General features: G+C 37.0%; 1 protein-coding gene across 1 annotated transcript in view; it reads right to left on the reverse strand.

The window, feature by feature from the left end:
* LOC107666743 (zinc finger protein ZFPM2-like) overlaps positions 1-13,855 on the reverse strand; it is a 184,956-nt gene that overhangs the window by 121,937 nt on the left and 49,164 nt on the right. Inside the window, exons 2-3 of the mRNA XM_016458176.1 lie at positions 13,155-13,313; positions 583-684 (exon numbers count right to left, since the gene is read on the reverse strand). Of these exons, the coding sequence (XP_016313662.1) occupies positions 583-684; positions 13,155-13,313 (261 nt within the window). The remainder of the gene's footprint in view (positions 1-582; positions 685-13,154; positions 13,314-13,855) is intronic.

Here is a 13,855-nt window from a genome sequence, read left to right on the forward strand (position 1 = left end):
TATAATCAGTTAGTTGCCAAAGTAACATTTCTCATTTTCATTTAGTTTAACTTGATGTATTAAAATAACTAAAATTAAAAATGTAATAAAAATTAATACAAATGATATAGACATAGAAAAAATTAAAATAAAAAAATACAATTATGAAAACTTTAATTTAAATTAAAATGAATATGGAAAATACAAAAATAAAGAACTATATCAAAATATAAAAAAAAAAAACAAGAGTATTTCAATGATATATAAAATATCATTGGTAAAAAGTTTAACTAATCAACATTTGGGATAATTCTAGCATATAGATTACCTCAAAGTCAACCCATTTGGACTAAAAGCCCATCATGTCTTTTAGTTTACAAGTTGCTATTGCCAATGTCACAAAATTATCTTTCTTGTCCATCACTGTCAGTTTGAAAAGGGCTTCCATACAAAAGGAAATAACAGTAAGTCAGAAAACATATTGTCTGTACAGCTACTTAATGTAAATTGAGAACTGGAGATATAAAGTCACAATTATGAAACATATAGTCAAAATTCATGGTTATATAACACAAACACTGTGCTTTAATATGATGCACTTACGTGGACCGTCCCATTCCTCTGGCTCCAGAGGGGGGTGTCTGGTCTTCTCACTGTCTGTTTCCATCTCTGTCTCTCCTGTTTCTCTGTTGCCGTTCTCTTCCCCTACAAACACAATAAATAAATCATATATTTGTGATTGTACATTTAACAGAAGCTGTAAACATGTTTTGTCTACACTTTATATTGACACTTGATACTTCATTCATTTCCAATTGTTTTCATAGATAGATAGATAGATAGACAGATAGATGGATGATAATTTTGTCCCACAAAGCACACTGGAGTCACAGTTTGAGTACAGATGCTTCATGGCAGTGTCTCTGCGACCCTCTAACGCGGTGGAACGGCCTTCACCATGGTCCTCAAACACACACTGGTCCATCCGGATGGGTTAATCTAAAGATCAAATTCTCTCGCCACGGTGTGTTTTAAGCCAGTTAAGACGTGGTTCACTTCAAAGGCAGGCAGTAAACATGGCCAAAAGGATCGCAGCTTCTTGCTTGCCTCTGCACACCCGGGCGAGAGAAGAGGGCCACGCTGCCCTACTTACTGCACATGAGGTCATTCTGACCTATTTTCCTGCATGCAAGTTCCTGCTAGGGCTCAGCTTTTTTTATTCATTCTGTCCTCCTCACTCGCTAAAAAGTGCCTCACTATTTGTATTGTCAGGCCTTGAGAAGCTCCTTAGCATACTCATTGAGCATTACCATAAGGATAACAAAAGGCAATATCAACAGTTCCTTTCCAGTGTAGCGAGTTTGGGAAGGCAGTGAGATAACATTAAAGGCTCTACCTTGATCTCCAGCGAACATGTTAAGCCCTGTAACGAAACGTCTTGGAACTGTTTAATTACCGCTCAGGAAATGAAGCTACAAGATGATTCGTTAATTAAGCAGTGATTAAGGATTTTCTGCCTTCTATCTAACACCGTTTGCAATGCATTTTAAACACAATCGCCCAGGCAACCTCGCAGGGAACAAGTGTCACAGCCGCTTGATGAAGTTTCTTTCAGGAACATGGAGGGAATCCGCCGGGAAAACATTGCGCCAAGCAGGTACAGTGCAACAGAAATGACCTGCATAAAATGAAGAACACTGACATGCAACAGAATATAGTTTTGACGCTTTGTAAAATCCACACATATGTTTTATTTCTTGTTTGGGACACATCTTGCCTGTATTTTTGCATTCCTCCATGTTAAATATCCATCTTGCTTCTCAGCAGGCAGATAAATAACAGGGTCAGAAATTAACCAGGGCTCAGGGAAAAAAATGCCCCAGATATTCACTCCAACAGTCTTTTTTCTAAATGTATTAATTTAGCAGACACTTTCATCCAAAGTGACTTACAAATCAGAATAAAACAAGCAGAGGTGATTCATTCAAGAGAAAACCAATACAAGCTAAATGCTAGAGCAGAACAAGCTAGCTAGTTAGATAGAAAGTGCTTTTGGAAAAGATGTGTTTTTTAATTGTTGAAGTTTAGAGCATGAAACCATGTGACCTGCTATTATTTTAAAATTGTTTGTGTTCCCTTCGCTAATTTTTTTTAAAGGTGTTTATGCTCACAAAGGCTGCATTTATTGGATTAAAAAATAAATGACAAGCTTTTTGTATTTCAATTATAATATTATATTAAAATATAATTTACTGTGTATTTGACATTAATTTTTAATTTAGAAGTAATAATCAAAATTGTTCAGAATAAGAAATAATTCATTCATTCATTCATTCATTCATTCATCTGATGTATAGCACTTGACATAAATGGACATTACATTGTATTTTTTATATATGGCTAGAAAAAAATACATGCACTCATAAAGATAAAAAAAAGTCCACAAGATCAATTCCATACTTCATCGATCACACAGTTTCATATTCGCTATCCTTTAAAAAACAAACTCCAATCGTACATTTACATTTAATCATTTATCCAAAGCAACTTACAAATGTGTAGCATCACAAACAATTTATCATTAGAACCAACAATATTCTTAGTACACAATGTCAAGATTAAATAAACTAGATCAGAAGGAGAAAAGGACTATTCAAATTATTTTAAAAATACATAAATAGTATATTCTTTCAAACACATCTAAAACCATCTTTATCGGATGGACTTACTAATTTAGATTTAATATTTATGTGTATTAAGTATTTAATCCAATATTTATGTGTGCCGTGTGTTTTTATGTTAATTAGAGCATTGAGTCATTAGCTTAGCAACATGCTAATGCCTATAATGGAATTAGGGTGACCATACGTGCCATACGTGCTATATTGCCTAAAATATCTAGGTTTTGGCTTTGTTTGCGTGTGCAGACCGATCGGTGTATGACATCGAAGTACCACACAGACGGTTATGCTTTCGAAACGCTCTCGAGGTACTTTGATGTCAAACACTGATCGGTCTGAGCCGCACTGCTTTTAAGTCGAACACACCTAATATGTACGCATAATTGCATCGCTTTGACCATAGATCCCACCTTCTCACACGCCATGATTGGTCCATTATGTACAATACTTGCATGTTATTGGTCAAACTACTTTTCGATCATTACCTTCAGCAAGCATGAAAACAGGAAAACAAAGCCAAAACAAATCCTTGCCAGGACGCGTCCTGGGAAAATGGCACGTATGGTCACCCTAATGGAATTGGAATGAACTTTAAGCTTGCCAAGACTTTTGTGTGATGTGTGTGAGTGACCATTGAATGAATTGCTGCTTGTGAAAAGCGTTTCAAATCAGTCACTTCTGACAATTAGGATGCTGCCTAGGAAGGTAGCTGTCTTTGTAGAGTCAGCTCACTAGGGTTCGAAACAGAGTTTAAATCCGTGTCAAATGAGGTGGAACAGACATAAGGTTTACAGCCCCTCTGCTCACTGGTCTAAAAAAGAAAAAGAGTAAGAGATTGATCTGTGCGCCAAGATGTTGTTTGCATGCGTGCGTTCAACCATGCATGCATATGTCAGACATTAGGATAGAGTTAGTGAGAAATCAGCCAATCAGATCGCAGCTCCTCTGTTCTGTCTAATGGCAGTGACATGCATGCGGGTCAATAAGCTTATAGGCGATTTACACAAACAGCTCCTGCAGCAAGGTAGACACAAAGTCATATTGGCTTTTCTCTTCCTCTCAGCATTGTTCTACCAAGGAAGCCCTTGAAAATGTCAATCTGGTGAGGGTGATTTTAAGGAGATCTGAGCTTTCTAATCCCAACAAACTGAGAGAGACTGACAGAAAGATCAAATAGACAAATACTTTAGTCTAGATAGTGAATGACCACACATGCACAGACGTCCACAGAAAAATTCACCTATAAACACAGTATCTGTGCAGGAAAAAAAAAAAAAAAAAAGCATTCAGTATGCTAAAAAATGATTTTGTATTCTAAATGGAAAAACAACGTGGTTAAAAGAATAGACTACATATAATAAATATTGCCTATTGCTCTCACTGAAAATAACTATTTCAACGGTCATATCCCCGCATATATTTTGCACCAAATATATGGTACCATGTTTTTTTTTTTCATAATTTTGGCACGCTACCATGGTAATGTGATTTTTTTTTTTTTACTGTGATAGTACCATAATATTTTTTTCACCCACCTTGGAGTAGATATAAAAATAATAATAATAAAAAAACATTAAATCAAATTTGCAGTACACATTAATTTAAATAAATAAATATTTCAGTAAAATTAAACAACATTTTTTATTGTGTTTGGCTGGCATCATGAGTACCTCTAATTTTTCAGTTATTCAATTTTTTTTCTCTTTTTTTATTATTTCTCCTCCATTCTGGTACATAACACAACTTTTCACAATCCAATCAATTCCCAAAGGATCTACCCAATTTTTTTCTCATTGAACATCCTATTTTATTCCAAGAAAACATCAGATTATGAAGTAAAATAGTTATAAAGAGCATTTCATGCTCACACAGTAGCATGGTCCTGAATACAGTATATCGAAGTATCTGATGCTATTAATGTATAATGTTACCACCACAGTACCTTTTTGTAAAGGTTTTGGGTATCCATTTATCAAGAGTACAAAAATTATTTTTCAGTAAAACTGGATGTGTCTGTTGTTAGCAATGTACCCATTTCTGTTCCCTCTGTGTGTACTGTATGTTTAATAAAGCTAAATACTTTCTTAATGTGAGCAAAAAGAGAAAAACGGCTCTAGATATTACATGACCAAAATTGCCTCGTTGAATTGTTTTCTAATAATGGGAACTTTTGAATTATGTATCCTGTGTGTTTTGAAGATAAAGTGCTAATTTTGTTATGCTTGGTGATTGGTGGCCACTTAGGAAGCCAATATTTCCCCTCCATTTAAAGCAGTGGTAATTGAGGACTTTATAAAGTGAACTGCTGTTAAATAAACAGATTTCCCTGTAAAAACTAGAGACAGCTGTACAACAAATACTCAAACAAAGTCTGCAGTTTCGCTTTTCCGCCCAATAATCTGCAGTGGAATGCAGCTCTCGGAAGCTGATTACAAAAAAAATTCAAATGCCTCCAGTACGGACAAGAAAAAAGGAAAATAACCCAGCAAAATCCCACCCAGCACCCCGGTGGAGTGTGTGATTAGTGGAAGGCCTCGGCACTATCTCTTTAAAGGCCCATAAATTCCCCATCATTACAGGAACTGGCTGTGCTCTCTTCTGGCTGCTGCTGGCCTGCGTTATCTCTCCATGCGATGCCGTCTGGAGTATGTAGATCTGGCCTGGCTAGATTGTCATACTTAACAAACATTAATGAATGATTTCCTGCACAGATTCAAACGGGGCTAAAGGGATGTGTCTTTCATCTTATCGCTGCGCAAATGAGCATTTTCCCATATTCTCCTCGCTTTACCATCAGCGACGGGAGAAATGTATTGAATAGATCTTACTGCAGCTGAAGATCCCGATTAGCGAGGAAGCGGCACAAAGAAGAGCATAATTAATTCTACTGCGCACTGTTCACTGGCTAGCGTTGTAAGGCTGCCCGAATTCAAAGGATTTGTTCGGAAGTGGCACCTTGCTACGGGCTAAAATGACTCATAATTATTCAAGTCTTTCTCCGCTGTGATACGATCAGAGCAGAATGGAATCTCAATGCTGTCATTAAGATCAATTAATTCATATTGAACATGTTTATTCTGCAGCTTTCTTGAGATCTCTTTTCATTAACAAGGCCAACATTCGCTATTGGTTTAAAGAGTTCACAACCGCAAAAAAGCAGACCAACTCAACTGCTCCCAAAAGAAACATTTACAAGAATGGAAAAATATGGAAGCAAGGTCGAATTTCACAATTTCTGTAAAACTACAAAAAAAAATATAACACCAGCATTCTCACAATTATAGCAGCAAGTGTGACAGCGGCTTGTAAATTTCAGTTTGAAACTTGTTCACAAGCACAGCGCCCATAAATGTGAAATTGACCGCGAAAAGGAAGTTGTTTGGAGGGGGGCAGCTTCAATTGTCAAGGAGACAACAAGGTTGTCTCTCTGGACTATCAGGGGTGCCTTTTTTTCTTTATTTCCCTCCGTCTTCTATTTCAAACAAGGAGGCCCATCTTTTCCGACAGGCCTCAGGTTTCATGTTTATTCACGTTTGTGCGCTAGACTCACTCTATTCATCGGCAGGGACTTCATTTCACAGTGCGCTCTGCTGTTTCGAAACCATTTCATATGAAGCCATTGACGGAAGCGTCTCAATCATTTCATGGTACATGAGTGTGCAATGATGCCACTGAAGCCGAGACCCTCTCCAAACAGTTTAGGGTCGGCGCAGAGAGGAACCCCTCTGCTGTTTCAGGGTAATTGGTTCCACAGAGGCTGCTGGGAATTGGAATGAGTGATGTGCAAAGAGTCGACACTTCAAAAAGATTTACTGATCATAATGCATGATGGTTCTTGTGAACGCTTACTGTTACAAACCAAATAGTTATTTTTTGTGTGTGGTTTTTCACAATGTTATGAATGATGTCATCAGAGCATATCAGCGTACAGATACTAGTGTTGGACATTGAACTTTCAAGCTACAGTGTGCTGAAAAGTCATAGATACTGTAAGTACATATATTCTAGAGTCCGACCAATATGGGTTTTTTGGGGGGCGATACCGATACCGATATTAGGGAGTAAAAAAATGATATCGATATATCGGCCGATATTCTTTGTGTATATTATAGTACAGTACCAGTCAAGAGTTTGGACACTTTCCCATTTGTGTGTCCAAACTTTTGACTGGTACTATATATATATAATACAGTATATACATAAACAGAATATATATACATAAACACATTTTTTGCAATGATCACTCAAATGTGGTGATCAAACACTTTTGTGACAAACACTATAATGACAAAAATATGTAATGGAGGCAGGGCATTTAACAATTTAACAATAAACATATTATCGAAAATGAGTCTGACATCAGTGCACTAAACAGTAAAGTTGAAGTTTATTCAACTTTATTTCAATTCAATTCCATTCAACTTTATTCCGTTGAAGTTTATTTCACTTCGGAACATTCATTCACGGATTTGCGCTACTGTCTTCACACACAGACGAAACTTACTGGAGAAGAGTGAAGAGTGACATAATATGCCTCTGTAAATAAATACAATTTAAATTCACGTCTCACGCACTTTAATGCCCTTTGAATGCAATGTGTATCAATGTGTATTCACAGGGCACTTACGGTCGATGGCGTCACTATCTTGCAAACGTGGTGGCAGATCTCCACCAAATTCAGGGGATCCCTTGAGCTCGAGGAGCCCTCTCGAATGCCACCCTCCGCGCGTCAGTAGCCCCCCGGGTTCGCCAGATCGGTCGGCGCCCGACCGTGAATTTAACCACCCGTAACTCCCGGTCTCATTCGAAGGGGGACCTCGAGACGTACACTCGATTTGGCATTCGAGATGGTTCCTCGAGCTGAAGGGATCCCAGAAATAAAATTATTTTCATTAAGTAACAGTTCTTGAATATAGCAAGGCAAACAGAACATTGTAAAGACATACAGGACAGCGCAACAAGTGCAATCCGATTACTGAACAAATGACTCTTATTAGCCACTTCTTTACAGTGAATCAAATACTTATGAATAAGAACCAATTCTAATACAGTTTGATTTAAAAAACACAGAAATTAATGTATAATGTGTAATACACTGCTAATGCAGAAGGAACATCGATTACTGAAAAAATTACTCTTATGAGCCACTTCTTTATAGCGAATTAAACACGTACTGCAAGCAAGAATAAGCACCAGTTCTTATCCAGTTAGATTAAATAAAATAAAGACATTAACATACTTTTATGATGTACTGTAATGCCGCTTGAATGTGCAATATGCTGCTAATGCAGAAGGAACATCATAAAACATACAGTACAGCGTAAATTACTCTTATGAGCCACTTATTTATAGCGAATCAAATACAAATACCAATTCTTATACTATAATACGCTGCTAATACAGAAGGAACACCGTAGAAACATACAGAACAGAGCAAAGTGTAATCTGATTACTGAACAAATTACTCTTATTAGCCACTTCTTTTAAGTGAAACAAGTACTTGTGAATAAAAAGCAGTTCTTATCTGGTTCAATAAAAAAAAAAAATACAGAAATCAAAATACTTTCATTACATGCCTGTTCTTGCTGTCCCTGCCGTAGAAAAAAACATACAGTACAGCGTAAATTACTCTTATGAGCCACTTATTTATAGCGAATCAAATACAAATACCAATTCTTATACTATAATACGCTGCTAATACAGAAGGAACACCGTAGAAACATACAGAACAGAGCAAAGTGTAATCTGATTACTGAACAAATTACTCTTATTAGCCACTTCTTTTAAGTGAAACAAGTACTTGTGAATAAAAAGCAGTTCTTATCTGGTTCAATAAAAAAAAAAAATACAGAAATCAAAATACTTTCATTACATGCCTGTTCTTGCTGTACCTGCCGTAGAAACATACCGTGTAACCAGTGTTATCCAACTGTTATCCAATTCCAAGTGAATGATTCTTATGAACCGATTCTTTTTAGTGAATCAATTATTGCAAATCAGTTGAAGCATCAACAGACTGGTGAGGGCTTTTTAAGTTTTTTTATTTCTCAAAAGAATTGTTAATGGAAAAATTAAAGAATCCTAAACTTTAAAAATAATACCTTATGATTACCATCCCTATTCGTATATGAGCTGAGTCTGGATCTTCAGCCCATATGGGAATCGTAAGGAATTTACCAATTCTGATTTCTCTTAAGCATTCTGGTTAATTCCATTTCAAACCATGAGCTGTAAGGTGCAACAGATTCAGACTCAAGCAAATGGGCAAGATTTTGTTGGCGTCCAACCGCCTGACCTCTGTGAATTTAAGCTTCTTTGCTCCTTCACCGTCGTCCGATCAAAGTTAATAAGGGCTTGGTGAGTTAATGAAGACGGGCGATTCCTCTTTTTGTTCAGACAGCTTTTTAATACCTATTATAGGATGAAACTTTTAATGGAGGTTTTAGGTTCTCCTGACAAGCTAGTTGTCTGCAAATGCCGTCAAAGATACACGACCACTGAACTACGAGCCAGCCATGGAGCAACTGCCTGCCAGCGAGGAACTTCACACAGGAGACCTTATTCTCCAGAACAGATAAAGGCCCAGGGATGAGTGACTGCTTTTTAAAGCTCTGACGTTTGACTCCGCTTGGGCTAATTACAGCCCGCCATCTCATTTGAGAAGGTTTACTTAATCAAGAGAACCCTCTCTGCCATCCTATAGCTGAGGAATAACACATATAAACCGTTTAATGCCACCAGGATTGTGTTCGTCTTCAATTCATAGCACTTCTGCGTAAGTGGAGTGAATTTAAGCCACTCAGACGCTGGGCTAAATGCGCTTTAAAGAGATCTAATTGAGCAGAGGATCAGGGGGAAATGAATACACCTGATGAGCTTGTACTGTGCGTTAACGGGAAGAGAATGGGAACTTGTCCAAAGAATTTGAGGACACGGAAGACTCAGAGCTGAATTGCAGCTGATAGGGAGCTTGAGAAATCTGACGCAAACCCCTCGTGTATGACGACGGGAAGATTACTAAAGCATCTCGGAAGTTAAAGAGTGGAAAGTTTGGAAAAGTTCAAAGGAATCTTAAGAGAGGAGATTTGCTAAAACTTGGTGGTGCACGAGACAAAAGAGGCCATCAAATGGCTTTGATACAAGTACATACTCAAAAACTGCCTTGGTCCAAGCCTTACAAAAGTGTATTGTGATGTTACCATGGTACTTAAATGTTTACCATGGGAACGATGGATATTCCAGAGTACTATGAAATACTAAAAAGAATACCATGTCCAAAAAACATAGTACTTCTCGTATTTTTAGTATGCAGAAATTAAAAAATTAACACAATTAATAAAGATAAAAATTAAATAAGAAATATACAGTAAATAAACAAATAAAAAGAAACAAAAAGACAAAAATAAATAATATCATGGTACTAAAACAAAAATGTTAAAGTTTGCGACCCCTGTCAAAACCTACAAATTATTTTTGTAATTTAAGAGCTCATTTGAATACTTATATCTCTAGATTCACCAAAGCGATTCTTTCCTGAATCCCACCAGTTAATTGAAAACGACACATTTATATAGACATCTACTATACGTGACGTCTTTACATTTTTCCTAAATAATTTCTAAATAGAAGAGATGACCTTGGGATCTTTTAGTAATAGTTATTGAATTTAGCATCTCAATACTGTATTTTATCCCTTGAGAATCTGAATTAAAGCTCCACAAACAAAACAAAGTAAAACTGTATTCATCAGCAGGCCTTCTCCAAGCACATTCAATCAAGCAGCGGGAAACAAGAGCACATATGAAGATTTTCATTTGACCCTGAAACAAAATATTGCCAAACTGCCATTAGTTCTAAGGTTCACAAATGTCACGCCTGTTACACCTTTATGGGTAGAACAAAAGGAAAATCATTAAAACGGAGCCCACCTTGTGCAAGACATAAAAAGATTCTGCTCCTCAAAGACAAACCTTGTATGAAATCCCTCTGGGCAACGTGGGTTTTAAAAGAAATGCAATTTAAAAACATTTCTGTTTGAGGCAGAGGGACATTCAAAGCACCAACTTAGTCAGCTTCCTCTCAATGAAAAGTAAAGGAAGAACTGGGAACCCTGAGAAGGGTTTCTTGAGGGGTGTGCTGGGGGTCCAGACATACTCACAACTTTGAACTAAAACACACTGTAAATCAGTCAGGTGTGACCAATACATAAAAGGAATAGAAAGATCACAGAAAAGGCACAAACTAACTGAACTGGCATGAGACAGACATCAGGTCCAAAACACCCGGCAAAATACAGATGCAAATGCTTAACCAACACACTTCAAGCGTGCTGTCCTATTGTACATACTTAACAAATCATGTGCTATTAAACCAAATGCTAACATGTTGACACTTTAACTAAAGGTTAACCTACCTGTTCTGCAAGATACTTTTTAAACTGTTTCTACATCATGGCAGAAATTGAGCTGAAAAATAAATCTGACTTTAAAAAAACTGGTACATTTCAGAGAATGTGTACACTACTGTTCAAAAGTGTCGGCAAGATTGTTGCAATGTTTTTCAAAGAAGTCTCACCAAGGCTGCATTTATTTGATCAAACCTACAGTAGGCGCGTTTCCATTACAGATTTGCGCAAAACTTTGGCGATATTTTATAAATGTCGATAGAAAAGTATTGCGAAATGACGGCGTTTCCATTAACCAATGTTATGAGACTTAAACATAACCTTTTGCCTCTCGCGATAAGTCATGGCAACGGATTTTAGTGGGATTTTGGCTATATTTATTCAAAGGAGGCTTATGTGTGTATCTTTACAGAAGCAGCCAAGAGAGCCGCTTCAGAAACGTGCGTGGCGCGGCTGGAATAAACCATAGACTGTATAAAAACATAAACACAAACATTGAGTGGCCATAATCAGCTTCAGTGACCGTATCAGAACCACATTGCACCGCAGACGTGTGCAGTGTAAATTGTCTAAGCATTAATAGTAGGGAAAGCCCCTTATACTGGAGCGCGGCCACTTATGAAGTGTTTCTTGGAGGTTATAGTACATTGAAGAATGATCATATGACTTTTACATACGCCATGTGACCTGTAAATGCGAAAAAGCTGTTTCCATTGCAGTTTTGCGAATTATTCCTTTTTCGCATTGCCTGAAAAACCACCTCATGCGAGCGTAAAAACTTTTTTGCGATATATGGCCGTTTTTGTGAAATTGACGAATTTCCCTTAGGCGTATTTTCAATTCGCAATTTCAATTTGCGCAATTTGAAGGGTAATGGAAACGCGCCTAGTAAAGACAGTAATATTGTGAAGTATTATTACAATTTAAAATAACTGTTTTGTTTTTTTAATAAAGATTTTCAGCATCATTACTCCAGTCTTCAGTGTCACATGATCCTTCAGAAATCATTCTAATATGCTGCTTTGCTGCTCAAAAAACATTTTTAAGTATTATGCTGAAAATAGTTCAGCTTATTCATTTTTGTGGAAACTGTGATACATTCTTTTTCAGGATTCTTTGATGAATACAAAGTTCAGAACATAATTTATTTAAATATAAATATTTTGTAACATTATAAATTGCTTTAATGTCATTTCTGATCATTTTAATGCATCTTTGTTGAATAAATACTACATTCTACGTAAAAATACTTAAGACATTTGAATGGTAGTATACTGTATGTCTGAATTATCTCATCATTTGAACACCATAAAAGAAGTCCTGAAAATTGACCCCTCCACTACATCTGTAAAGTCTCAAGACGCATCATATCATGTTTAACATCAATACTGATCATGAGACAGACAGGAACCAACAAGTATGCCTTTAGAAGACTTGAAATATAGCATATTAGAAGTCATATAGACAACTTTTATGTTTTCTTCTATTCATTTTGTACCAATCCTTTTTTGTTGTATGAAAAAGAGCAGTGTCAACATTCTGCTAAACATCTCATTATTTGTATGCATAAAGGCATACAAGTTTGGAACAACATAAAGGCGAGCAAATGACGACAGAATGTTTATTTTTGGATGAACTATGCCTTTAAGCGATAAAAGCTCAAGTATGTTTCATTCCCCATGGTAAATCCTGGCTAGAACATCACTAAAGTTAGCCAGCGCACTGGTTGCCATTTCCTAGATCAAACTCCTGTTTTCAGGTACATAGTGAGAATCGGATATCAAAGGGAGTCAATCCAAATCTGGACGCAGAGGTTGCTGGAGATTTTCCCATGCCCCTACGAGCCCAGCCAAAACAGTGTGTGTTCAAGCTTTGGTTTAAAACTGCCATCAAACCGGTGATCAGAGACGCCTCCGAGTCAGACTTCAGCTGGGAATCAATTAGCAAAACTGAAGTTCTTTGAATGTTACAATTCATTTCAATAGAATATGCACTGTGATGAATATCTAAACAATTCCTTGGTTAATAGATCTTCTACATGAGAGGTTGTGCTATATATGGTAGAAGTAGAAGCGTTAGGAATATCTGACCTTTGCCGCAAAAGTACTCCATGTCCTCACAGGTGAGGTTGTCTGGTTCAAAGTCAACAGGAAAGTTTTCCTCCACTGAAAACTCCTCTTTAGCAGTGAGTTCATTTGCGTCTGATATGCACTCCTCCTCTTCCTCCTCCAGACCTCCATCTAGTGGACCTACACACAGAACACAGCACAATCAGACTGTTTAAGTGAGGCGCTGCCAAGCAGGAACACTTACACTTGTACAGCACATGTGTCAGGAACTTTCGAAGTTGATTATGTTGAGTATGTTTTACAAGAATATACAATTTCAGACGGTTTTCTTTAAAAAAAAATGAATGTTTAATCCAATGTTACTTAGTTTTTAAGTGAAAATTGTTTACATCTTTTTTTTTTTTGAAGTCAACCACATTTTGATACAGAACAGCATGTATCCTCTGTGAAGAAGGCAATCCCATAATTCCGTTTAGCATGCGCGTGCTGTCTACTGAACGCAAACAACGCTGATTACGTTCAGCGAAAGACCGCACATGCTGAACATAACAACGCTGATTATGTTGATTACGTTCTGGGGTACTCTCTAGGGCTGTCAAAAAAAAAATAGAATTTTGAATATTTGTCGAATTTAAAATAAAAATCCACATCCACAAAAACATTGCATTCGAATTTTAGGTGTGCGTTAAGGAGGCAGCCTTATCAGCGGTGCACGAGAGGCG

This window comes from Sinocyclocheilus anshuiensis, unplaced genomic scaffold (genome assembly GCF_001515605.1).
Source record: "Sinocyclocheilus anshuiensis isolate Anshui unplaced genomic scaffold, SAMN03320099.WGS_v1.1 scaffold267, whole genome shotgun sequence".
Taxonomy (NCBI): domain Eukaryota; kingdom Metazoa; phylum Chordata; class Actinopteri; order Cypriniformes; family Cyprinidae; genus Sinocyclocheilus; species Sinocyclocheilus anshuiensis.